We start from the raw sequence: 26,311 nt of genomic DNA on the forward strand, positions 1-26,311 counted from the left end.
GAAGTCCTTGTCTAAATCGGAAGTGGCAGCTGTTCTATGTTGTGTGTTAGTTTCTATGTAAGGTCTTAACCACGTGGAATGTTTAAACTTTAGTATTCTTCTAACATTTACTATCTGAACACCCTTCCCAATCAAAAACCAGAGATTCTTGTAGTGGACGACGTATCTCTGTTTAGGGTCCAATGTTAACAAAAGCTTGTCTTGAACCGAGTCGGGTGGACATTTGATTTCGGGAGTCGGAGGCAAATCCGAAAACGTGTCGTGCAGGTGGTCGGAGAATTGAAGATCTACCTCTGCGAAGAAACCACACTCGCTATCGTCGAAATGAATAATATCTATCGAAGTGGGATCTAACCATTCGAATCCCCCGTAAGGAAGTTTCTGAACCATGGCATGTCCGTAGAGATTATTAACGTCGGCGTAGAAGATGTAATTCGATGCTCGATTTGAATCGTAATCTTCTTTCATGTGTACGTTATTAGCTTTTGCATGTCTCTGTACGCATTGCACCATTCCACCTCGTATCCCTCTTTCGATGAAAAGTAACATGTCAACGTCCGATATCAGTTCCAGCTTGACCTTTGTCTGGAATAACATTGCCGACCACGCTAATCCCGGTAGACTGTAGAAATACGCTGGATCTAATTTATAAATATTCGTTGCCGTTTTCCTGAACGCTTGAAAAACATCCGCGAGTATCGTCACGTCCAGTTTTAAGTATGCGTCGTGGTAGTCTCCGAGTATCCTACATTCTAATTTCTCCCACATGAGTTGCGCGTGTTGGTATTCTTCGTCCGTGATTCCTTTCTCTCTGAGTCTGCTGTAAAATTCTCTTGGAAGTGGAAGAGCATCGTCGTTAAATTTAGAATTATCACTAACGTACTCGTAAGGATAAACCCCTTTACGTCTAACGAGTTCTATGTCTACGTTGGGAAAACTAGCTCTAGTTATTTTAAATTGATCGTCGGTGAGTTTGTTCGCTAAAGCATCCAGACTTGCAGAGAGAAATCTATACGAATCCAGGAAGCGCATCTCGATTGTATTTTTCGTTCCCGGAATCGACACTTGCTTGCTGAGACTAATGTAGCGTTCTTCATTCTCGGCCAAGACACCTATACGTTTCGGATCGTAGTCAAGATGTCTCACCAGGTGGTGAAAATCATATCCGCTTCCGTTGTGAAAGAATATGGGGATGAATTTAGGTTTCTGGATTTTAAGATTGCACGTGTTGCAAATTCCACCTATGTAGTTTCCGCTGAAATGATCGTGGTGGAATATTTTTTTGTTCTCATCAGTGAAACTTTGATCACATACCGGACACACCTCAGTGGAATTGTAATTTTGAAGTTCATTTTCAGTTAAAGGTGTCATCGGTTTTGATGTAAGCAGTACGCTACCAATTACCTCAACCTCCTCCACCATTTTTTCCAGGAAGTGTTCGATTACATTTGGCCCGCGGTATATATATGCTTCATTTATTTTATCACGTCGCACAACAACATAGCCGAAACTATTAGGTTGATGAAGCTGGTACGGCGTTGTGGAGGAAATTTCAGGATCCGGTTCGCAGTAGGAGAGTGGTTTCAGGAAAGACTCGAAATCTGCCACGATGATTGCGGGATGTTCCAACAATGCCTTGTGCATTTTGAATTCTTCGACTTCGTTCGTTTCGGGCATCAACATTCTAGCCGGTCTGTTGTCACCGCAATAAATTTTATGTTCGGCAAGTTTCTCCAGAGCAATTTGACGACTATGAAGATTTTGATGATCACGTCGGTCACGATCGTCGAACGTGGTTAGGCATCTCGGGCAAACTTCGATGCAATGTTCATGCTTGGTAGTTTGACTTTTTACCAAACGTGATAGTGAACGAATTAGCGTGTAGTGATGAACATCCTCGTTTGAAATTAGAAGAAGATTAATCACACGAGCATCGTCATCGTCGATATCGCTTATCCTGACGGGATGCACGAGATATTTATCTGACGTGAAGGAATATACATTAATAGCGATGCGTTTTCCGGCACGATTTTCGAACTTTGTTATATCCGACAATGTCACCGGGTATTCAATGTCAGACATTACACTTTGAAAGTCGGTCTCGTATTGTTTGTAATTAGAAACCTGTTCTGGATTATTTTTGCAATGAACAGGATGCAGTGCACCAAAGGAAACACTTGTTATCGCTGTTCTGTATATTTAACACAGCCCTCTTGTGTTGAATGTTCGGTGGAAGAGGAACGTAGCTGGAAGCGCGAAGAGGCGAGAATCGGTTCACGTAAACGGTTAACGTGTGAGGACTTCCACACAGAGACCATCCCGACCCTTTAGCCTCGAAACCGTCGTGTTTCTTAACCAGCTCGTTGGAAACTTTATAATAGAAGTTGTCCAAATTTTCGACGTCAGCAAAATAAAGTGTCTGGTTTTTTGTACGATGATAAAAAATACTCGTTGTGCCATCAACTTTCTCGTATTCAGAAAACAGAACAACGTATACTTTTATAGAGTTGTTTTCAAGTTTATCTTTCAAAATATTTAGTACAGGTGTTTTCGTTTCATCCAAGAAACTAAGGATGTCACGGCCTGGTTCTGACTTAATTGAAAAATCCTGGAGTTGGTCGTTGAATGCAGATCTAATTGGTTTGCGTTCATTCGATAATTTAATTTGCTTGGAAGTGGAAGCTTCGGTTCCTGGATCATCGATTTTTCTTTTCACTGTTCCTCGTTCGGTCGATGGTTTGCAAATTTTGAGATGTTTACTTAAATTTGTAATGCTGATCATCTTTCCGCATCGAGCACAAGACTTAGAAGGTGACGAACGATTAATTCTCGAACCTGTTTCGCTACATCTTGCCCTGTGTACCGATAAATTGTTCCTTGAGATTAGCTTCCCACAAGTAACACATTCAGTTTTATCATTTTTACGATTCAAACTGGTAGTGGATGCCATTGCTTTTTCGAAAATCACAGAAATCAAAAAGTCAAGTATATAGCGATACAATTTTCAGGTATGTTATTTATATAGAATTTCTTGAGGTGAAATAGAAAATGCACGATCACGTCAAAATTCAATCTGGTCGAAATTACTATGAAAAACCACGTGAAACACCTTTGAACTTGAAATAATAGATAGTATGTAGCTTCAAAGAAAGTTAAATACCTATTTTTTTTACAAAAACGAGGAGCGCTGCAACAGGACGTCCGTACTCTTCGGCTGCTCTCACGAGACTGACTGAACTGCAGTGTATGCCGTCTTATATAATAAAAGCACGGACCGTATTGAAAACACCTGTAATAATTAACCAATCAGAAGACGCCACGTTAGATATGACTCATCACATTACGTCATAACTTGTTGCAACATGTTGTGTAATAGTTTACTCCCTTATAGTTAATACAACGAAGGGCATTAGATATGAGTCATCACAATGTTACGTAATAACTTGTTGCAAAAACGTTGTGCAATAGTATACCCTTATAAGTAATACAATTAAGGAGTGCTTAATATGAGTCATCACAATGTTAGTTACATGGTTCTAGTTAGGATGATGATTTTTTTTTGGTTTGTTGGATAGGGGTTGAAGAAGACTATTTGTTGTAGTGACCACAGTATTGTTTTTGTTTTTTTTTGTGTGTGTGGGTTTTCTGTTCTCTTACGAGAATTAATATAGGTTGCCATAGAACCCTCCAATTCATGACTTAGGAAAAATCTGTTTGCGGATTCATCACGTACGCCTATACGTGAGTAAAATGTGAATAGAACCTATGTTCGGAAATCCAAAATGGCGACCGGAAGTAGGATTATCTTAGAAACAGTAAGACTTAGGAAAAATCTGTTTGCTGATTCACCACAAACACCTATATGTAAGTAAAATATGAATAGAACCTATGTTCGGAAATTCAAAATAGCAACCGGAAGTGGGGTTATCTTGGAAACGGTAAGACTTAGGAAAAATCTGTTTCGTGATTCATCGTATACACCTATATGTGAGAAAAAATATGAATAAAACCTATGCTCGGAAATCCAAAATGACGACCGGAAGTGGGGTTATCTTGGAAACGGTAAGACTTAGGAAAAATCTGTTTCGTGATTCATCGTGTACACCTATATGTGAGAAAAAGTATGAATAGAAGCTATGATCGGAAATCCAAAATAGCGACCGGAAGTGGGGTTATCTTGGAAGCGGTAAGACTTAGGAAAAATCTGTTTGCGGATTCATCACGTACGCCTATATGTGAGAAAAAATATGAATAGAACCTATGCTCGGAAATCCAAAATGGCGACCGGAAGTGGGGTTATCTTGGAAACGGTTAGACTTGCGAAAAATCTGTTTGCAGATTCATCACGTACGCCTATACGTGAGAAAAAGCATGAATAGAACCTATGTTCGGAAATCCAAAATGGCGACCGGAAGTAGGGTTATCTTGAAAACAGTAAGACTTAGGAAAATTCTGTTTGCGGATTCTTCATGTACACCTATACGTGAGAAAAAGTATGAATAGAACCTATGCTCGGAAATCCAAAATGGCGACCGGAAGTGGGATTATCTTGGAAACGGTAAGACTTAGGAAAAATCTGTTTGAGGATTCATCACGTACGCCTATATGTGAGTAAAATATGAATACAACCTATGTTCGGAAATCCAAAATGGCAACCGGAAGTGGGGTTAGGGGCCAGGAATCTTAAAAAAAATATTATTTGTTTGTTTGCTTGCGTCACAATATAGGCGCGCGCACGCATGTGTGTGGCACATCGATTCCGAAAGAGGTTTACAAAGGTCACGATATATAAACATTGGTCCCGGAGTTGGAAAATTACGATAAGGTGCATTCATCCTTCAAAGGATGGGAGAGAGTACATTATTTACTCATCACGCTGTGTCAGCACAACGAATAAATGCGCGGAACGTGGAGAGAAAGTGAGGTTTTGAGGTTTTGGTGAACCTCAATTAATAAAAATGAGTTTTTGAGATTTTGGTAATCCCCAAATGAGTAAAGTGAGTTTTTGATGTTTTGGTGCTCTTTTCTTCGCTGTAAAACATCGTCAGCGCAATAAATGAGGCGCGTAACGTGGAGAGAAAATAAGTTTTTAAGGTTTTTTTGATCCCCACTTGATGTTTGTGAACTCCCTCTCTCTCTCCTCTCTCTCTCTCTCCTCTCTCTCTCTCTCTCTCCTCTCTCTCTCACCTCTTTCTCTCCTCTCTCTTTTTTGTAAAAGGCCATGGCAAAAGTACCAGTAGGTTGGCAATTTTGCTTTATGCACTGTAAGGCAAGCCTCAAGCAAGATTGCCAGCTTCTTGCTTTAGGTTAGGTTAGACCAAGACAAAAACCTTGGTGATTTTTTTCGAGTGAGGGGTTAACAACACTGCGAGTCCCATTTTCGGTTGCAGAACTCTCAAGCAAAATTGCCAGCTTCTTGCTTTAGGTTAGGTTAGACCAAGAACTTTGGTGATTTTTTTTCGAGTAAAATGTTGGCAACACTGCGAGCCTCACCGAGCCTCACTTCCGGTTTTCTGAACTCTCAAGCAAAATTGCCAACTCCTTGCTGTTTTAGGTTAGGTTAGACCAAAAACCTTGGTGATTTTTTCGAATAAGCGGTTGGCAACACTGCGAGCCTCACCGAGCCTCACTTTCGGGCGTTGAACCGGGCCACTAGGTCTACTAGTAGAGGCTCTCGTGTACTTTAGCACGTAATAAAAAAGGATAGGTTAAGTTATATCACGTAAGATCGTGGCATTCCTACCAAGTACGAGTGGGAAAAAAGGGAAAAAATAGGAAATTTTGCTAAAACATCGCTAAGCGCTAAAACATCGACAAAAAATTGTCAATATATGTCAAAAAGTGATATTCAATTGATAAAGAAAAGGCTACAAATGCATACCTACCAAGTACGAGTGGGGAAAAAAAATAATGCATTGAAAGTTGTACTAAAAACATCGCTATACGCTAAAACATGGACAAAAAATTGTCAAAATATGTCAAAAAGTGATATTCAATTGATAAAAAAAAACAATACCTACTAAGTACTACTTTGAAACGCCCCAATTACACTACTAATATCTTTCCATACTTGTATTTTAAATGTAAATGTCTAAATATGCTGATTCTTTTGCATTGCAAAAGCTTGTAACATACATTTATTAAGGAATCAATGAACAATATGTATGTCTTCACTTTTGTGTTGTTTCAGGCATAACCTCACAGTAGATATTTCACTATCTTAACATGTTTAATTTGAAAGATTACAGAAACATCCATATCTTTTCACCTAAATCATCAATTGAATTTTAAAGAAATGACACTGAGAAACTTCACACAACAACTCATACTTGATGACCTAGTGAAAAATGTCGTTGACGTAGACTACACCAATCACGAAATTCAAACTCAATTAGAGTAAAATGAAATTTGTAAAATTTTATCTCTTTGCTAGATAAAGTAATTTTAGATTGTTGACTCGCAAGATAGAATAAAATTACATCACTGCATTTTATTTTAAAAATTGAGACTCAGGTCACTTTCTCATGGAATGCCACTATTGTATACCATAAGGTATGCGCAAAGTAAACACTAAACCATTTTAATGAATGAAGTGAAAATAATTTATTGTACATTACACTATATACAAAACATGATTAGTCGTGTATTCCTAGAGCAGTTTTAAATTTCACAATATTGTGCGTCGAGTGTGGAGTTCCTAATCCAGTCAACGTAATAACTAACGTTGACATAAATGCCTGGGAAATTCTGATCGTCACAGGAGTGGCCCCAAGAAACGAGCCCTGCAAAGAAAAATAAATTAAAGTGTACTTGGAAGAAGGCATAACCATATGCATTGTACTTAACAAGGAATAGAGCCTTTTTTGCCACTAGATGGGCAAGGAGCGTGGCTATGATGTAAGTAAGGTAGGAGAAGAAGGAATTCTCCAGGAATATACATTAAGCTGAATTTCTCACTCTTAAATGTCATATCCTAATCCGGGAGTCTGTGGACCAAAGTCGCACAAAAAGGTAGAAGAGGGTAGAAAGCGAATGCAAGGCGCGAAACGTTGCTCATTCCTGCTGACAGCTAATACCTGCAGCAACATTTTCCTCTTTATTCACCATTGGCCGAGCTCTGCGGAGTCACTACTTACGCAGAGACTTGTTTTCCTTCTCTTGCTCCAGATATTCGTGGAACAAAATGAAATGGAGCAAAGACAATGTAGTAGGGGTTTATGTTAGTGATTTTAGTAGCTTGAAGTTTTTAGTAATGTAGTTTTTTTTGTTTTTCCTTGCACTCTTTGTTCGATTTAAAACTAGATGCAATAATGATTTTCATTATATTAAACTGGGTCTAAAATTGAAGTAGTGGGGAATCATGTTAGGACAAATGAAACAGAAACTAAAAGACTTGGGATTATTCTTTCTTGATATTTCTTGTAGAAATTCTGTTACTGATTTTTTTACTTGCTCTAATTATGTAGTCTAGAGTCCTTCACGCTCGTTTTTAAATAAACCTCCTGCTGAAAATAGCCCTTATGTACTGTTATATGGAAACCTACAATTTACGGCTTAAATTCTACTTTACTTTTTCTCATCTCCCTTAATGTTACATTAAATATTTATGCTTAGTTATTTGACCATCTTTGGTTCGTAACTTCTTGTGTTAATCTCTAAGAAGTGTGTTAATTTAAAAATTAAATAACTGAAAAGGTTAAACAATATGTTAGCTGGTCATACCACCTTACCGCTGCATAACACAAAAAGGGACTTGCCTAATGAATGTATGACAAGTAATCCTTGTTATTCACTAATATCAAAGGGTAGGTATACCTACCTGATCAATTCACGCGAAATAAATATGTTGGTAATTATTTATAATGGATGGTTGGACAATATGGAAATTGAAGTATTGGATATCATTGACATGTAAATTTGGGGTGAAGCTGATGACATTAAAATTGGGAGGCATGTAGGGTAGCTACGTATAAGAATTGAGAATAATAATGGAAAAATAGTTAAGTACATTAAATTACTCCAAACTAACTCGTAGTTTCCTTAGTAACATTTTATAAAAGTGTGTGATTATGTTTTTTAATAGCATGGTTTGGTTTAATGTCTGCGCTCCAATCCCGTGAACATCGCGCTATGTAGTGTATTTTAATGAAAACCTGGATTTTTAAGCACTACAAATGCCCAAAAGAAGTAGGCAAAATACACTAGAAATTGTGGAAAGGGCAAGATACTATGTATTAAACCTTTGAAAAATGCACGATAGTACGAACTTAGAATGAAAAAAAAATAGGCAATAGCTAACAATATTGTGAATTCAAATTCAAAATCGTGCATTTCCATTAACAATCGTGAATTCCTATGCGGGTAAGACATTGTTTAATTTTACGTTAACAGAAACAAACAGTATTTAATACCTATTTATACAATATTATAGGTAATCAAAACAGGGAAACAGTGGTTCGAATCCAGCCTTACTGTGCATAAAGTGGAGTCAAAATACAAACTCACTCGTTCACTCGTTCACTATAGCATTATTGGCTTCGTTCTAAATAAATACTTTACCAGCTACGACAGTTGCATTATGTTCGTTCTTGGCCATCAACGGACCACCGCTGTCTCCCTGAAAGAAATCGAGTGTAGTGTAAAATTATCCAAACATGCTCTATTTTGCAAAAAATTCTTCCAGAAGAAAACAAATCTTGAATTGAATGAAAAATAAAAGTAGACAATCCTTGCTAAAATGTTTGCACAAATTTGTTAAGAAAGATTGTCAATAGTTTTTGAAAACAAAAAAACTGTCCACGCATTGGAAATTTTATTCGTTAAAAGAAAACTCATAGAAAAGAAAGGGGGAATTTACTCCCACAATTACTTATTTGATTACATAATTATTAAATTATTAATGTCATTAAAAACTTTAAGTACTAATGTAATAAAAATATTAAGAAATTGCTTATGTCAGCCTGTAACCTCACAACAGACTAATAGTTTTTAAGCGAATAATATTTAATGCAAACAATTAATGAAATGTCACAAAAAATGAGGAGAGTACAATTTTGAATATATATGTCACATATATGTGGTGCCCCGCTGTACATTGTAATTATGTGTTGTGTGATTAAACATGAAGACAATAATGTGTAGAAACAGCACCAGCAGTACCAGTGGGAAGCAAGTTGGTAAAATATCGCAATGGAGTACAGTGATCCGGCCTGAGGCACAACAACGGGTTTGCTTAAGCATATCCCGCTACGGAAAGATTCAAGTGGACTATGGTTTAAGTTTCATTTAAGTAAATTATGTCAAATGTTGAAAATGTCGTTTGTCGCTTGAGTTGTTATTTCGCATTACATAATTCCACACTACATGTCTTCATAATTCTCGATATTGTCAACAATATCATAGGAATTAAAAAAAAACACTGTATAAGATGATATTACTATTTACTTGAAATTTGGCAAATTTCTGCCCTGTAATGCAACCTTCTGTTACAGTCAACGAAAGTACGTGAACGTTACTACTTCCTGTTTCTTATTTGGTCTATTCTTTTTATAACTTCCAAAATTTGTAATTAATTTTTAACATATATGTGTAGATTTACGTAGATTACACAGGTCAACACGGATTTTCATTTTTTGATTGTGACGCTTGTTTTATAAGTAAATTTTGTACCTGAATCCAGAAATGACCCTACTTTTGTCCTATCACATACCAATTTTTAATAGTTTACATGTGTCTATTTAATAATAAGATTTAAAAATACACACTATCCTAATGAAATTGCAATACAAATATCGATGTGAAAGTCAACAATTACTCATAGTAATTCTTGTATGTGCAAATAAAAAGATTCAATGCAAAAAAAAAGGAATGTTATATCTGGTCTTGGATTCTGCTACAAGGCCTATACCACATGGCTCTGATGTTCGTGTACTGAACCCTTCGGAGAACCTTGAGATACTGCAATATAAATCAAGTTCTACGCCAGTCAAGTTATCTGAAGATAACAGACACATCTGGGTAGACACACAAGTCACACCCCAAAGTTTCTCACAAAATGGACTCAATGATTTGGTCAGAGATTTAAATCTCCCAAAGGGTGCTGTAGAACTTCTAGCTTCAATGCGAAAGAAAAAACCTCCTTCCCAAGGAACATGTGTAACAGTTTACAGACATCACGAGATAAAACTAGAACAGTATTTTACTCAGGAAAGCTCTTTAGTATATTGCATAGACATTCCAAACCTCAGAAATAAGTAAGGAGAAGAGAATAACATAGATGAATGGAGGCCAGTGCCGGATCTATAAACCGTGAAACCTCGCAGTGTGGGGGGCCCGGGGATGCCTCTACATAATCAATAAGGTGTATGTAAATCAACATAAACGTAGTAATTTTTCATGCACCAAAGAGCAATGTAGAGACAAGATTTGTTGTTCATTTTAAGTTGGCTAAAATGCAGTAGTTTTCGGTTAATAACTTCTGTTTAATGCTCCATACCACTAACTGAACATTAATATCTTTCTAACCGCGCGTGATTCTTCCCTTCATTTATGGTGTGGAACTAGTAGAGATTCTACTGTACGTACATGTGAGTTAAGAGGTGAGACGGGTCTTACTACATACTAGAGGGGAAAAATTGACGAAAATCCCGTCTATATAACGAAATTACTACTTACTTACTTTGGGGCCCCCTCAAACCTCATTTGCTTACCTAAACACTACTGCATACCAAACCCAACACATGAACGAACTGTAAGCAAAAGCAGACCAATTACAGAAATGTTATGAAATAGGGATTGGTGCATCCATACCAGCTGAATTATTGTCTCTTTAAACAGCTCTCAAGAGCATGGGAATGGACTTTTATGTGAGTGTTCCTTCCTGAATTTCATGATATCATCATCCTCATTGTCGAGATTAGCCAAGAGTGGCAGAAAACCGACGCTAACAAAAATCAAATTTTCCACACAAACGCACGGATGGACTGAAGAAACTGAATAACAGCAAAAGTTTTGACATTTCATCTCAAAAGTGCATTTATTTTGTATAGAAGGGGCCTTCAGTAATATTTTGCGGGAGGACCAAAAATTTGCAGATACGGCACTGATGGAGGCTCAGAACTGATTCAAGCAAGAGAAGTTTAGAAGGTGTGATGCTACATAATGGTAACATCGTAGCATCAGTCCCAGTTGATCATTCTGTCCATCTGAAGGAGACATATGGCATTCTTGAGCGACTACTAGAAAAAGCAAAGTACAACGAAAATGGAAAATGGAATGGCGGTCACAGGGACGTTGGAATACATCAATGATGGCAGACTACTGTTCGTTTCCAAAACGTGATGATCCTGGTAAAGTACACAACAGAACATTCCGTACAAGGAGTTTTTCATCCAAGTGACAACGGTTCTATTGACAGGTCATATACGTGACCATTAGTGGTTTTCGTGCTTCTTTTCCTTCGGACTTTATATGTTACAATAGTCAATGTGAAATGTGTTTATGCATTTCATGTACTAAGCTATACCTGTATTAAGGACGCAATGCAATGCAATGTGTATTTCATTAATGTTTAATATATTATGTTGGTTGTATGGTTCACGTGTATTACAGAATTGCAAGTTCAAGCATACTAATCTATACCTGTTTTAAGGAAGCAATACAATGCAATGTGTATTTCATTAATGTTTAGTATATTATGTTGGTTGTATGGTTCACGTGTATTACAGAATTGTAAGTTCAAGCATACTAATCTATATCTGTATTAAGGACGCAATACAATGCAATGTGTATTCTATGAATGTTTAGTATATTATGTTAGTTGTATGGTTCACGTGTAATACATAATTGCATGTTCAAGCATGTACATATTACGTGCCAGTTTTAAGAAACTGATGTGATACAACAAAACGACAGTCTTTTCTGTAATCTATGCATCTTGAAGATGCAAAATCAGTTATTGGATGTAAAAAAAGTCTTAACGACATTCTTTTGTTGACCTGTGTTATTAGGATGCGAAGCTTAGAAATTAGTAGAATTTTCTTGGCAAGATGTTTAGTATTTAGGTCATTTTTTTTTACTTAATGTTGTAAAAAAAGGATGTCTAAATAACTCCCATAAATTATTAGAACTCCAGTCATGGGGTCCTCGTGTCTCAAAATCTAGAATGGCTGTAGTTAACATTAATCAGGTAAATGAATTCGATCTCTGTACGTCAGTTCATATGAATGTAAATGTGTTGATTAAACCAGTTTATATTTTTCGATATAAAATATAAACCTAAAGAATGTACGTATTTGAAACATATATTTTGCCACATTTGTCACTGTCATTTATCGTAAAATTCTCTTATGGTATTCAGTATGGTACAGTCTGGGTTACAAAAAAATGTCGCATGGAATTTGTCTGTACAACGTCTTCTCAAATTATGTTGGTAGCTCTGCAACAAGGAAGTGTTGTGAAATATACGATCCTCCGATCAGATTGAAGTTCGCTTCGGAGGAGCAGGAGGCGTGACTCACGGTCATGTTCACAGGAAGTTCAACCAATGCAGGATTTTCAAACATGAGATAACGTCCCCATTGGTTAAATATTGTTTCAATAACGCGAATCAGCAAAAAGAATGCGCAAAAGTTTACATTGTCGCTTAAATTGCGTCTCATTCATTCAAATGATAGTATTAAATAGTCCCATTTATAATTCATGAACTTAATAAATGTATTCATGTATGTGTTTGACAATATATGTCACTCATTAGAACAGTTTTCACATTGTTTTCACTACGTGCGATGATATTTCACTTACATTTACGATAATATGGTGGTTTGGACGTAATAACATTTTTCATTTTTTTTCATTTAGTGATGTATTTTTATTTGTTGAGTTAATGATGATGTTTATTTGTTATTTGTCGGGAAAAGAGGGAACTGCAGCTGAAAGAAAATACACAAATTGCATTATTGAAGTCAAGAGTTCGTTTTAACATCACTTTATGCACACATAGGCCAATCACGACTCGGGATTCTGAAACTTTATGCGACCTGACTGGAATTCGGAAAAGACACACTGATTACAAGACGTGGATACCACTATGCTCTGGGGAACGCTTATAATAATGAAGGGTTGTAGGATATTTTCCTTATTTCCATCGCAACATTCTAAAATTTTGGGTTCATCACACTCATCATGTTAATTGCAAATTTATATGTCAAATAAAATAAAAGTACATACAATCACGTCAACAATGTCGAAAATGAATCTATTTAAGCACTATTTGAGAAGGGAATACAAAAATTCAGCAATGTTGTCTCATATGCTGCTTACTGTTCAATTTTTCTTTTTGTGTGTGTGTGAGTAGGAGAGGGGTGACACAAAGTAGAAAATCAATAGTAATTTTTGGGTATTGAATTTTATATTTATACATATACAAGCTTAAGAAGACATTTTGTTTGATGCATGTGTGTTTGGGGGGTGGGGGGAAAGAAACAGAAGGATATTGGAAAAGATAAGACTAATAGGTGATTCTTTTAGTTGTATAAAATATTATGTGTGACGTTCAATAATCAAAACAATCAATATTGACTATCTTATATATTCCTCATTTCATGTAAATTTATTTTAGAAATGGAGGGGGGAGCTGTTTTTCTAAGTTCAGTGCAGGATAACAAGGAGTTCCGGGTCGTATACCCGGTGGAGACATATAGTGGTTCATATCTCACTTTAAACTGTAGGTCCAGGCCCGATTATCTTATCTGCGCATAAAGTGGACTTAGAATTCAGCAGGAAAATATTGTATATCTAGGATTTTGGATTTTACATGCGTTTAGACCACCAAAATTACCAATTATAATAATAAGAAACCTGTCCTCATCTGTTCATGTTAAAAGAGAGAAAGTTTATTGTAAAATCATTGTTAAATTCAAAGAAGACTAATTCAAATAGTAACAATGGGGAATTAATAAAGGCTTCGAAAAGTTTTTGACACTTTAGAGATTTGAACCTACGACCATTAGAGCGACAACCCAGTGCGATAACCACTACCCCACGAGCTCATTCTTTCATACGACATGATTATAAGGGAACACGAATTCGTTCAATGGGAATTATATAGAAATATAATCCCCACCCACCTCTTTATATTTTGTAAACAACACACACAAACACTCTGTTGTAGCAAATTAACGAAAGGTGGTATGAATGTTACAAAATCTACTATATTTACGTCGGAGTCGTTTTACATGGAAAGTCTACGGCTTGAAAAATTTAGGTTGTGACGCGGCTTGTTGTAGTGGTAGGATACCCCATAGGTATTGATACGTCAAGGTTCTAGCGTGCACTAGATTGGTTCATTTGTAGTGACGTGATCGGGAATTTGTAAAGAGGTATGTGAATATAAAAGTTTGTTAGTGCTTCTTCATTTCTTAAACGGTCAATTTATATTTTAACATCAGTTTTAACATCAGCTGGGTTACGATGGGTTACGAATTCTACCTATATCTCTCTGCCAATTCATTACCTCTCTCAGGAACTAATTAGTATTGCAGGAGGTATACTGAAAAAATATCACGTGACAACGATGAGTAATTAGATTCACCGAAGGAATAGTTTTCATATTTTATAACCCATGGTGCGACAACCCTCGAAGGACCTTGGCCTACCTCCCGACTGCCAGTCTCCCTCCCACAATCCCACCTAGAAGGGTGGAGATCTTCAATTGGTAACGGGGTGACGTGGGGTCAGCACGTCGAACCCTCAGTCATTATAGAAGATATCTGACACCGGGTTACGCCAGTCACTCGTAGCTCCCCAATTTCCTCAAGATGGTGGGTTGCCACCGGTCCTATACACAGACCGAGAACCCAGGAGGACTAGAACACTTTCCGTCCCGCAGTCGGAGTTAAAAACACAGCGAATTGCCACGGAGGAGGATAGTTTTCATATTTTATTTCTTATAAATGTCGACAATACATTAATTCTATTAAGCCCCAAAAATTAATGGGAAAAAAATAGCAGGTTCTATAAGACATTCGAACCTTCGATCTTCAGTCACCTACGCCGGTATTTTTAACACTTCCCCACTTTCTCGCTCAATAAGCTTCGTTGAACTTCTTTCCTTAAGAGTCGTTAGCAATCTTGTAAACTTTATTAACCTATCTGTTGTCTATCACACATTTATTTTACAACCTGCAATAGACTTTGAGGTCTGCAATTTAGAACTAGACTTTTGTGCTAAGTAATTCTCTACCGTCTACTATAATAAATAAATCAAGGTCTACATATCTCATATTTTGTAAATGCGAAGTGTCATTGTTACGTGTTGCAAACGATTTCTCATTCCACCTTTAGTTCCAGATTTCGTCACAGTCACCGCGTATTTGCATTCTGCACACCAGCGTGAAACGTGTTTCCCACATTTTGCAAGGTCAGGTGAACCCTTATCAGTTGTATTGGATGCTTGTATTGTTACTTCATACGTCGTGGCGCTGTGGTGGATTTCATCCCCTTCCCCTTTTACCTTGAAAGGTAGTAATCCTTGACTGGGCACGACGAAACAATTCACTGAAAAGCAGACTATCTAGTAAATCGCATGCCATGTATTATTTCGAGTTCCTAGATTTTGGGGAGGGGGGGGGAGTATGTAACATATTTTCATAGTGGTTGGCTTCTTCGAGTATTATTTCATGTCAATTTTCTACTTACCGCTCTGAAAATTTTGTCTACTATTTTCAGAAGATTGATTGATTGATTGATATGCTTTATTTTACTTCGTTTTTGTGCCACTTTTGACTATTGCAAATATGGGGATAAGTGATGATATGATGAAAGTGATGAATGGACACACACAAACATTCATGCGCAGGCCAAAATTCGAACCCGGGACCCCTGGCGTTGTAGCGCAAGATGCTAACCACTCACGGTAGCCGGCTGTTTTCAATAGATCAATAGGTGTTTGGAAACATCTAATGTGTTTAGATTTTCAAAAATATTTAAATAAAATATTAATAAGGGGGAATCAAATGTAATACTTACAGCCAAAATATTAAGCTTAACATATTATACACAATACTGAATCACTTATTTTCACTTGTAGTTTCTCTACTTTACTGCTTTCAGTAGATCAATAGTCATTTTGAAACATCCACTATGTTAAGATTTTTTTTTAATTTGAATTAAAAATGTGGGTGTGTCAAAACTATAAAAGCTATTATGCACCCTTCACACTATAGCCCTTATCATTACAAAAATAAAAGCGTGTTTGAAAACTAAAATATCCTTACCTGGGTTAAAGCTGAGGCTGTAAATGGACAGTCAGCACAAACAAGGACAAAACACAGGACAACACACTCACAGTCCTACGAAGATAATACTGACAGTAGGTCCAGTCGCCAGAGCCTCGTTAGTCTACAAAATGCAGTCCAGGTTGTACTACGTGGAAGTGACGTTGGATTAGATTTTTTAAATAGATATAAAAACAAATTGTTAATCAGGAGGAGTAAAATGTTATATTTACAGTCAACATGCTGGACTTCAAACACCAAATCAATCAATCAATCAATCAACATACAAACTACATACAATTAGAGAATTGAATTTAGTTTGCGTCTCACTTGATATGAGTCGAGACTATTGTTTCACATTGAACTGTGAAGTAGATCAATATTAAATTCGATTAATTAGTGAATGGTGATATGGTGAGACTTTGTAACGAGATGTACCGAATGTCTGACAGTATAATAAATTGTTGACACATTGATTTGAGTTAATACATTTGAACAATCTTATATCGTGCGATTTTGCATGACATTTTATTACTTGATCCCACGTGCATCAAAATAAATGTCTTCTTAATCTTGTATGTGTATAAATATAAAATTCAATACCCAAAAATTACTATTGATTTTCTACTTTGTGTCACCCCTCACCTACTCACACACACACAAAAAGAAAAATTGAAGAGTAAGCAGCATATGAGACAACATTGCTGAATTTTTGTATTCCCTTCTCAAATAGTGCTTAAATAGATTCATTTTCGACATTGTTGACGTAATTGTATGTACTTTTATTTTAAATGAAATATCATCGCACGTAGTGAAAACAATGTAAAAATTGTTCTAATGAGTGACATATATTGTCAAAGACATACATGAATACACATATTAAGTTCATGAATTATAAATTGGGACAAATTAATACTAATTTGAATCAATGAGACGCAATTTAAGCGACAATGTAAACTTTTGCTCATCTTTTCTGCTGATTCGCGTTATTGAATCAATATTTAACCAATGGAGACGTTATCTCATGTTTAAAAATCCTGCATTGGTTGAACTTCCTGTGAACAAAACCGTGAGTCAAGCCTCCTGCTCCTCCGAAGCGAACTTCACTCTGATCGGAGGATCGTATATTTCACAACACTTCCTTGTTGCAGAGCTACCAACATAAATTGAGAAGACATTGGACTTCGGCAAATTCCATGCGACATTGTTTTGTAAAAGGACTGTACGTCCAACATTAATCATGCATTTTCACATTTCCCATTCTCGAATTATCTTCCGTAGTGACTGGAACTCAAAAGAAAATTGTTTTTATTTATTTTAGAAATAGAGCGAGAAATTTAACGTATTGTTGTATAGCTCGTCCCGTCGATCGACAAGTTTCCAGGAAATACCTGAACAACAATTGGCCAACATGAATGCAGAACACAATGGGATGCACTAATGCACTATGACAGGAAAAATATAAACGTAATAAATTTATTTGAAGCTATATATTTTACCACATGTGCCAAGAACATAATTCACACTAACCTGACAAGTGTCAACGTAAGTGTCCGAAGCGCAGAAGCTGGATTCATCTATCTCGTCTGCCGTGTATTGGAACTTCCAAATGCAATCCTCTCTGTTGGTGACAAGTAAGGTGGCCTTCTGCAGCATATCCTGCACGGCCTTGCTCTCTTTCTCCACATATCCCCATCCAACAACATCCGCATGCTTTCCGGATAGGTTTAGATCTGAAATCGATAGCAGTAAGTAAATATTTACCACCAGTACATTTAATTTTAGAATGGCAACTTGAAATGTGAGAAAAATCCCATACGGAATTGGTACAGCTTTAAAATAAATTACATATATACATACCGTTACTACCTAGTTAATTAGTAATTATTGGTGAAACATAATATACCCTCGTGGCATACAATTGTTCCTGCTGGAAAATATACCTGACATTTTTGATGGCACAAGAAATGCATGATCAAACATTGCAGGTATAGTTTGATTGTTCTACTTTTCAGCAATTTGTTACCATAACATAAAATGGGATATCATTTCTCCCTGCGGCCTCTTTTCACCACAATTATCACCAAAGAAAGTGAAGTTAAGTCGTGGCAAGAAACGAGAAACATATAAGAAAATGTAAACGATTTCATGTCAAAAGCTACACACGCAATAACTCATTGCAATTGAAAAATATGTTAATAGCTATGTTCAGTTCTCATTTAGATCTATTCACTGCTTACAAAAAAACTGTGGATTTGTCAGCACTGAGGCTATTGGCATCCTTCTGTTAATGCGGACACAAAATCACCTTAGTAGAAGAGAACCCCTGTACTTTTTGACTCTCTCTTGGTTACACGGTGCAACACCGACTCGTTTACTTTGTCGATTTGTCAAGTAGTGTGTTTGGTTTCTGCACCGTTTGCACTACGTTCTGGAGCGGTTTACCGTGTGGTGTATGATCTCATGGTGTGTGCTAAGTAATCAAATGCGCGTTTAAAGCAGCACATAGGCATTTGTTGAATGTTCTGAACTTGAACATCGCACTTCATCTACTTAGTCAAAAGTCATTTCCTTGCACCAGCCTGACACCAATACACACTTGCACTACACCTAGTGTCAAAAAATGTAGTGAACTAGACGGGGCCAATATGAGTCAGTGGGTTAAAAGACAAGTACTAACAAGATGGATTTCTTATGAAGCAAAAATCCAAATTCATGAATTAACATAAAATCAATACCCCTAATGTTATATCTGTTGAAGAACAAAATGAAATACCTCTAATAACAAGTTATCATGCTACATAACACCTGGAAGAACTAAATTCCCTAGACAATTTAATATGTATAAAATTCGTATGACTACACTCTTCTGGATCCAATTGTAGCACAGCTCTCAGTCGATCTGTTTGTAGCAACTCCATTACAAATTACATCTGCAGCTCGTGAGCTTGCGAGCATCTACGAGGAGGATCTGGAACCCTAGCTAGAGAATGAGCTGATGCAGTTTGTACAACTACAGGGTGTCCCACCAACGGCGCAACTGGGAATTAAGAGTGGCGTTACATTGTAACCGAAACCTGTACATACATAAGTCATACACCAAATGTTAGCCCTATCCAAGTAGATATTTTTGAACATAGAAACAACAAACGGGGTGCAGTGTTGTTCATGCAGTGTTGCCAAATGTAAGTGAAAGTGTAAATTTATTTTTCCACAAAGCATGGAAAATTGCATGTCAAACATTCGTACGGAAATTTGGACGTCAATTTCCACCTTGGGTAGGTGGACTATTTTACCATCTATAGTTCAGAGAAGAAAACCGATCGTTTTCGCGTATAGCCAATCCTGAAATGCCTCGTAAAGGCGTACCGGTCCAAATGGGTGTTTTAAAAAAATTATGAGGTACAGTGGCAACACTGTTGATGTTTGAAGGCAAGAAAAGGTGTGTTTAGTGATGGTCTATGACATGGAAATACTGGAAACAGGAAAAGAAGAAAATGAAAATTATGGTGAAAAAAGTGTTACTTACCTACTCCTGGCAACCATGCAATACGATAAGAGCGCCCACCGAACGAGAACAAAAGAATCAGTTAGTTGTGTACTCAGAACTGTTTGAGCCGTGCATTTCGCATTGTTCGTAGGGGAAGATTAGAATTGTTCTGTGAAATGAAGTACTCTTTAGAAGAGAGGGTGTTCATTGTGGAACATTATTTTTGTTCAAAATCGTACGCTAGTGTAAAAACTGTGTTTCGCGAGAAATATCCGAATAACAGTGTTCCAGAAAATTCGACGATATATCGACTTGTTTCCAGATTTCGTGAAACATGATCAGTTAATGACAAACCCTACCACACACAACCACCAGTTTTGACACAAGGTGTGCTGCATGATGTGGAGCAGAGAATATCACAATCTCCCAGGAAATCTGTTCGTAAACTTGCTGCACAGTCAGGTGTATCAAAAACAACAACTCACCGATCGTTAAAACAATTGCACCTACGTGCATATAAGGTACAGGCTGTGTAAGAACTGAAGGAAGCAGACAAAGGTGCACGTGTAAGATACTGCCAGTAGTTTAGAAATTTTATTACAGACAATGGTGTGAATATTTTGGATAAGGTTTTTTTTTCACGGATGAAGCATGGTTCCACTTAAATGGATATGTCAACAGTCAAAATTCTCGACACTGGTCAAGTAACAATCCCCATTTGTTACATGAACAATCACTTCATCCACAAAAGATCGGTGTGTGGTGCGCGATTTCGCGGAGAAAAATAATCGGTCCATTCTTTTTCAACACAACAGTTGACGGAATAGTTTATCGTAACCTTATCACACAATTTATTTCTCTGTTGGAACGTGATGAACGTGATTGTTGATTTCTACAAGACTCCGCAACATGTCACACCTCTAATGCAACTTTAGACATGTTGGCAGAGTTTTTTGGCGATCACATTATAAGCAAAAACTTATGGCCCAGTCGTTCCCCGGATCTGACGTCTCCAGATTTTTTCTGTGGGGTTATTTGAAACAAACAGTTTACATTAATAACCCAAGAACACTTGATGATCTAAAAATAAACATTTGCACATCCATTAACAATATAAACCAATCAACCTTGCATAAAGTTGCTTCCAACATGATAAAACGTGTTGATGAATGTCTCAGGGAAAATGGTTGTCATTTTCAACATCTTTTGTAAAGCTACACTGCCTGTTACGCGCATTGCATGGTTGCCAGGAGTAGGTAAGTAACACTTTTTTCACCATAATTTTCATTTTCTTCTTTTCCTGTTTCCAGTATTTCCATGTCATAGACCATCACTAAACACACCTTTTCTTGGCTTCAAACATCAACAGTGTTGCCACTGTACCTCATTTTTTTTTAAAACACCCATTTGGACCGGTACGCCTTTACGAGGCATTTCAGGATTGGCTATACGCGAAAACGATCGGTTTTCTTCTCTGAACTATAGATGGCGAAATAGTCCACCTACCCAAGGTGGAAATTGACGTCCAAATTTCCGTACGAATGTTTGACATGCAATTTTCCATGCTTTGTGGAAAAATAAATTTACACTTTCACTTACATTTGGCAACACTGCATGAACAACACTGCACCCCGTTTGTTGTTTCTATGTTCAAAAATATCTACTTGGATAGGGCTAACATTTGGTGTATGACTTATGTATGTACAGGTTTCGGTTACAATGTAACGCCACTCTTAATTCCCAGTTACGCCGTTCGTGGAACTTAGTAGGTCTAAGCGGTAGCAATGTCAAACATCAGGAAGACATCCCAATGGAACTATCTACTCGTATGTATAATATTGTATGTAAGGACCCGTTCCGCAGTACATTTCCCAATGTCGAAATTCTCTTAAGAATGTATTTGGTTTTAATAGTAACAAACTGCAGCGGAGAAACACCTTTCTCAGAAATGAAACTAGTGATAAACAGGCTTCGTGTTGCCATGGGACAGGATCGCTTATCCAATCTTTCTTTATTAAGCATTGATCATGAACTTCTTCGTGAATTGGACTTCGATGATATAGTAGATGAATTTTCGGCGAAAAGGGCAAGAAAAGTGTGTCTACTATAAGCGTTACACCTTTGGGAATTTTCTTGAAGAAAGTGTAGTTAATACAATTTCCACAATGAACCTGTGGGTAATTGTCCAGTAGATGGACCGTGGATGTGTAGTGACATATTTACTCTTAATTGTAAATAATATCATTTATAATAAATTATGTACGTAAGTACAGTCTACTGCTCAGTTTTCTGTTTCCGTCGTCAGGGCCTTCCCGATGGCGCAGGGTAGCGTCGTTGTCTTGTAATCAAGGTGTCCCGGGTTCGATACCCAGTGGAGGCACATAGTGGTTCGGATCCCACTTTAAACTGAAGGTCCAGTCCCGATTAGCCTTACTGTGCTTAAAGTGGACATGAAACACCAAATCAACTAACCAATCTGTGTCCGTCTGAACCCCTTTAGTATTTACTATATATTGTAGTTACGGCGTTCACTCTTCATAATATACTGTAGACATTTAGACGCAGAATTTTACTGCTGCTATAGCGCTACAATTTTCGTCCTGTAACTTTATTTTACAGCGCTATTCTCCCTGCAAACCTATCTGCGATATGTTCGATTGTGAATGACTACTGATTCTAAAACCAGGTCTACCATTTCAATTGCTGAAAATTGGTGGTTAACATATTGAGCTAATAAAGCTCCTAGTAACAGATAATAAAAAAATGGGGGGCCCCCCAGAAAACATTTTGGGCAATGACCTCCACAAACCTTGATACGGCCCTGTCACAGAATAAAAAAAACATTGTACATGTAGTGTTTCATCTTTTGACTTTATGTGTCAAATGGGCTTTGTTCCAATCACATTTGTTCTCTATACCGATAAACATAATTTCCACGTCTACATTAGAATACAATTGCGCAATCTCACTTTCATTTATTTTCTGTGAAATGGATAGTGGGTACCGCATGAATAAATTTACTTGGAGACTTTCTTTATATAATTTGAATATGTGTTAATGTTCTTAATATTTTTTTCATAATCGCATGTAGCCAATATGATATATTTCAGTTTGCAGTCAGGATTCGTTCCATACTTTAACGTTTGAGAGATTGTTACTAAGAAATAACAGCAATAAGGACAACAAATAACTCCCAATCCAAGTTCACACCCTTAGAGTGATATAACGTTACTTACTGGACAATATTACCAGTCGAACGTAGTGTAAATATACCATTTATTTGTGAACAATGTTATTTGAAATAATATTAAGAAATTTTAAAATTCAGACACAAAAGTGATATTTGGATAGTTGTGTTTTTTGATCACGATGATATCTTTTATCTTAAAGGATGTCATGAAAAATCAATAATGTGGAATTTTGTGACCTTGAAAAACATTTTCCTCTTCTATAGAAAATGTTGAAGTACAAAGATATGCACTAAATTTTTTATAAGTCGAATATGTGTAAGTTTATAGTGCTAGATCTTTGGAAACCAACAATATTCTAATATTTTGTTCTATATATTGTTAATATAAGACTGCTTCCTTACAAGCGTTCAATTGTTTCGAAGAGGCATCGTTTCTTTCCATTGTAATGCGGTACCAAACTTTCTCGGATATTGATGCTGTTAAGATGTAACCTGTTAAATACTCAAAATTGGAAAAATTCCCGAGAATATAATTAGGTTTATCTCAAAATAGCATCAGTGCAAATGTAAACTAAGTATGCCATTCTGTAGCTGAATATATGTACTAACATGAGGAAAAGAAGAAAACATGTAAGGCTTGTGCCATTTTCGAGAAAAGAAATATTAAGGAAAGTCCATGTAAATTATTACTTACATCGACATGATATCTCTTTTACACTTTCTACCTATCAGAAAGTGAAACAGCTCTTTCTCATCTCTTTGTTTGTTCCAAATGAAACAGTCCATGTCTTGGTAACTTGGGCGACTGTCTGTCTTTCTTTTATTGTGTGGGTGACGTAGTAATAACGTCCGTCATTGCTTTGTTATTGTTCTGCTCTTGGATATTCTGATGTATTGTTGTTGTATTTAACTTTATTTGTAATTGTTTGATTTCTAATTTTGTATCTTCTGCTCTTTGCCATTAGTATCCTCATTTCTACTGTTCATAAGTTTTCTTTTTGTTTTTCATTAATACTACTTCCACAAAAATATCATATAGCTTCCGGTTAAACTAAAGGGTTTTCCAATGAGAACGATATGATTTTGAAATGAACTGGCAACTATGCTTCAAATGTTATAACTGTCACTAGTTGTCATTTGTATTTAGTATACTATGACAATTCATCATAGCTAAATACACGCTTCAAGAAGGTTTGGTTATTATCAAAAAAAAATGAAAATGGACGTTCTTTTGCGAATACTCAACGTGCACTTCGCGAAAAATATGGTTCACATAATCGCCCTTCTGTGCTTGCTATTCGTCGAATCGTTGAAAAATTTTAAAGGGATTTTACTCTTCTCGATGAGAAAATACCAACAAAAGGTCGAAATGCAAGAAGTGAGGAGAACATTGCGTAGCATTGCAGAGGTTCCAAATATCGATTCCTCGTCGTTCTCAAGAATTAGGGCTTAGAACAACGACAACTTGGGGTATTTTGCAAAATACTTGGGTTTACACCCGTATAAGATTGTGTTGACCTATGAAATGAAGCCACTGGACCATCTATAGTCTATCTATACAAACAAACTACGAACACTTGATGCATTAAGATTTAACATCGAACGCTGCATTCGTGACATTAGGCCCGAGTTATTGCACAAAGTCCTCGAAAATTGGGTTCATCGAATGCACTCGTGTGAACGAAGTCGGAGTGGACAACATGATGTGTTATTCAAAACATAATGTAATAAACTATGCTTCAAAATAAAAAGTTTGGTTGTATCTGAAATAGTTTTTATTTCATTTCATTGTAAAATCATATTGGTCTTATTGGAAATCCCTATAGTATTATTTGGATAAATTTTCATATACCAACGTTTGTGTATGTATAAGTTGACTTATAAATCCACATTTTTGTTTTCAACATTATATCTGTCTTCTCTAAGAAATCATTCATTTATTACATTTTATACATACTTTTTTCGTATTCTCTATTATAGTGTTTACCGATATTTCCATTACTATTGACTAAAACCCCTAAATACTTGAAACTTTAAATTTGTGGTAGCATTTCTTCTTTAAAGCTTATTATGCAAGGTTTTTATTTTGTTCTTATCGTTAGTACAGTGCCTTTGCCTTTATTTATATTCGCAGACTTCTTTCATAGAGTACCATTTATTATTTCCAGATTTCTTTGTAGATTTGATTGTGAATTTCCAATCAAAACATTATTATCCTCATGTAAGTGTTCAGAAACAGGTACTTTTTCCAATTTCCAATTTCCTACATTGAATTTCTTCATCTACCTCATCAGAACGCCACCCATTCGTATTATGCATAGCAACAATATTGTGATGAAATATCACATAGTTTTGCTTCTGGTGTGGTTTTATTTTCATTTAAACTATTATTGCCCGTTCGCACATAGAATCTGTTTGCAGAAAGTTTGTGTTGCTTCTATAAATTCTCAGTGAATATTGTTTTTCATCGGGTTTTCCAAAATCCTTGAAGCATAGATGTAATTTTCTATTATCATATTCTATAACTATAATATTATTATATTATAAATACATGACCTTGGACAACTCAACGTACAAGTGATTATTCAAAATTGGACAACTCTCCTTGGTATGAATCCACTCTGTCTCTCCTTTACTTGTTCTCTCTTGTTCAGAATGCTTTACACTCACTATTATTACCTTTCTTATATATGAGTATTAATATTGATACTTCCCAATTCATCAATATCTTATTTTCCTTTCACGCTATATTTACTGAGCAACAGATCTTTTCCATCCTATTCCACAAATTTGATAATTTCTGTGTAATGTCATCATACTACTGCTAATAGTTTTATTTAACTCTACCCGTGTGATTGCTTATTGTTCTGCATGTAAGATACTTTGATCTTTAGTACCTCGCTCCTCCTCTTCTTCTTCTTTCAATACAGTACTTCTCTCATTTTCATTCAATAATTATTGGAAGTAATATTCTTCTATCTTTTCATTGTATCTTCAGAATTTGTTATTAATTTCTTGGTTTAATCACATGCAGATAGTAATTTCTAACGGCAGTTTCCTCGTAATTTTTAGGACTTTATGGAAGAGTTTTTAATTTGCTTTACGGTTTTGCTCTGTATGCTTTCCAAATTACTCCCACATTTCTTTCATTGAATCTTGACCACATATTTCACGTTATATCTTTTCGTTCTCTTTATAGTATATATTTTGAATGCCTCTAAGGTGCCTAACTAAAGAGAGTTCTTCCATGTCTATGTAATTTTATTTTCCTTTGCCTCTCCTTCTATTTCGGATATCCATCAATTTGTTACCTTCTTCTTACTGTATACTCCAGTTATTCCACATACTTGTTGTCTT

General features: G+C 36.4%; 1 protein-coding gene across 5 annotated transcripts in view; it reads right to left on the reverse strand.

The window, feature by feature from the left end:
- Window positions 1–6,509: 6,509 nt before the first annotated feature.
- Window positions 6,510–26,311, reverse strand: part of LOC146003592 (trypsin-1-like) — an 88,850-nt gene continuing 69,048 nt past the window's right edge. For 2 of the 5 annotated variants that reach the window (XM_083141897.1, XM_083141896.1), the window contains 3 exons: window positions 17,805–18,007; window positions 8,560–8,617; window positions 6,514–6,782 (listed from right to left, as the gene is read on the reverse strand). In XM_083141897.1, coding sequence (XP_082998023.1) covers window positions 6,661–6,782; window positions 8,560–8,617; window positions 17,805–18,007 — 383 coding nt within the window. In that variant the 3' untranslated portion in view covers window positions 6,514–6,660. Of the gene's footprint in view, window positions 6,783–8,559; window positions 8,618–16,312; window positions 16,423–17,804; window positions 18,008–26,311 lie in introns of those variants that run through there. The other 3 variants (XM_083141899.1, XM_083141898.1, XM_083141901.1) reach the window with 3 other exon arrangements.

The sequence above is a fragment of the Lepisma saccharinum genome, chromosome 20 (genome assembly GCF_977018435.1).
Source record: "Lepisma saccharinum chromosome 20, izLepSacc3.1, whole genome shotgun sequence".
In the NCBI taxonomy this organism is placed as follows: domain Eukaryota; kingdom Metazoa; phylum Arthropoda; class Insecta; order Zygentoma; family Lepismatidae; genus Lepisma; species Lepisma saccharinum.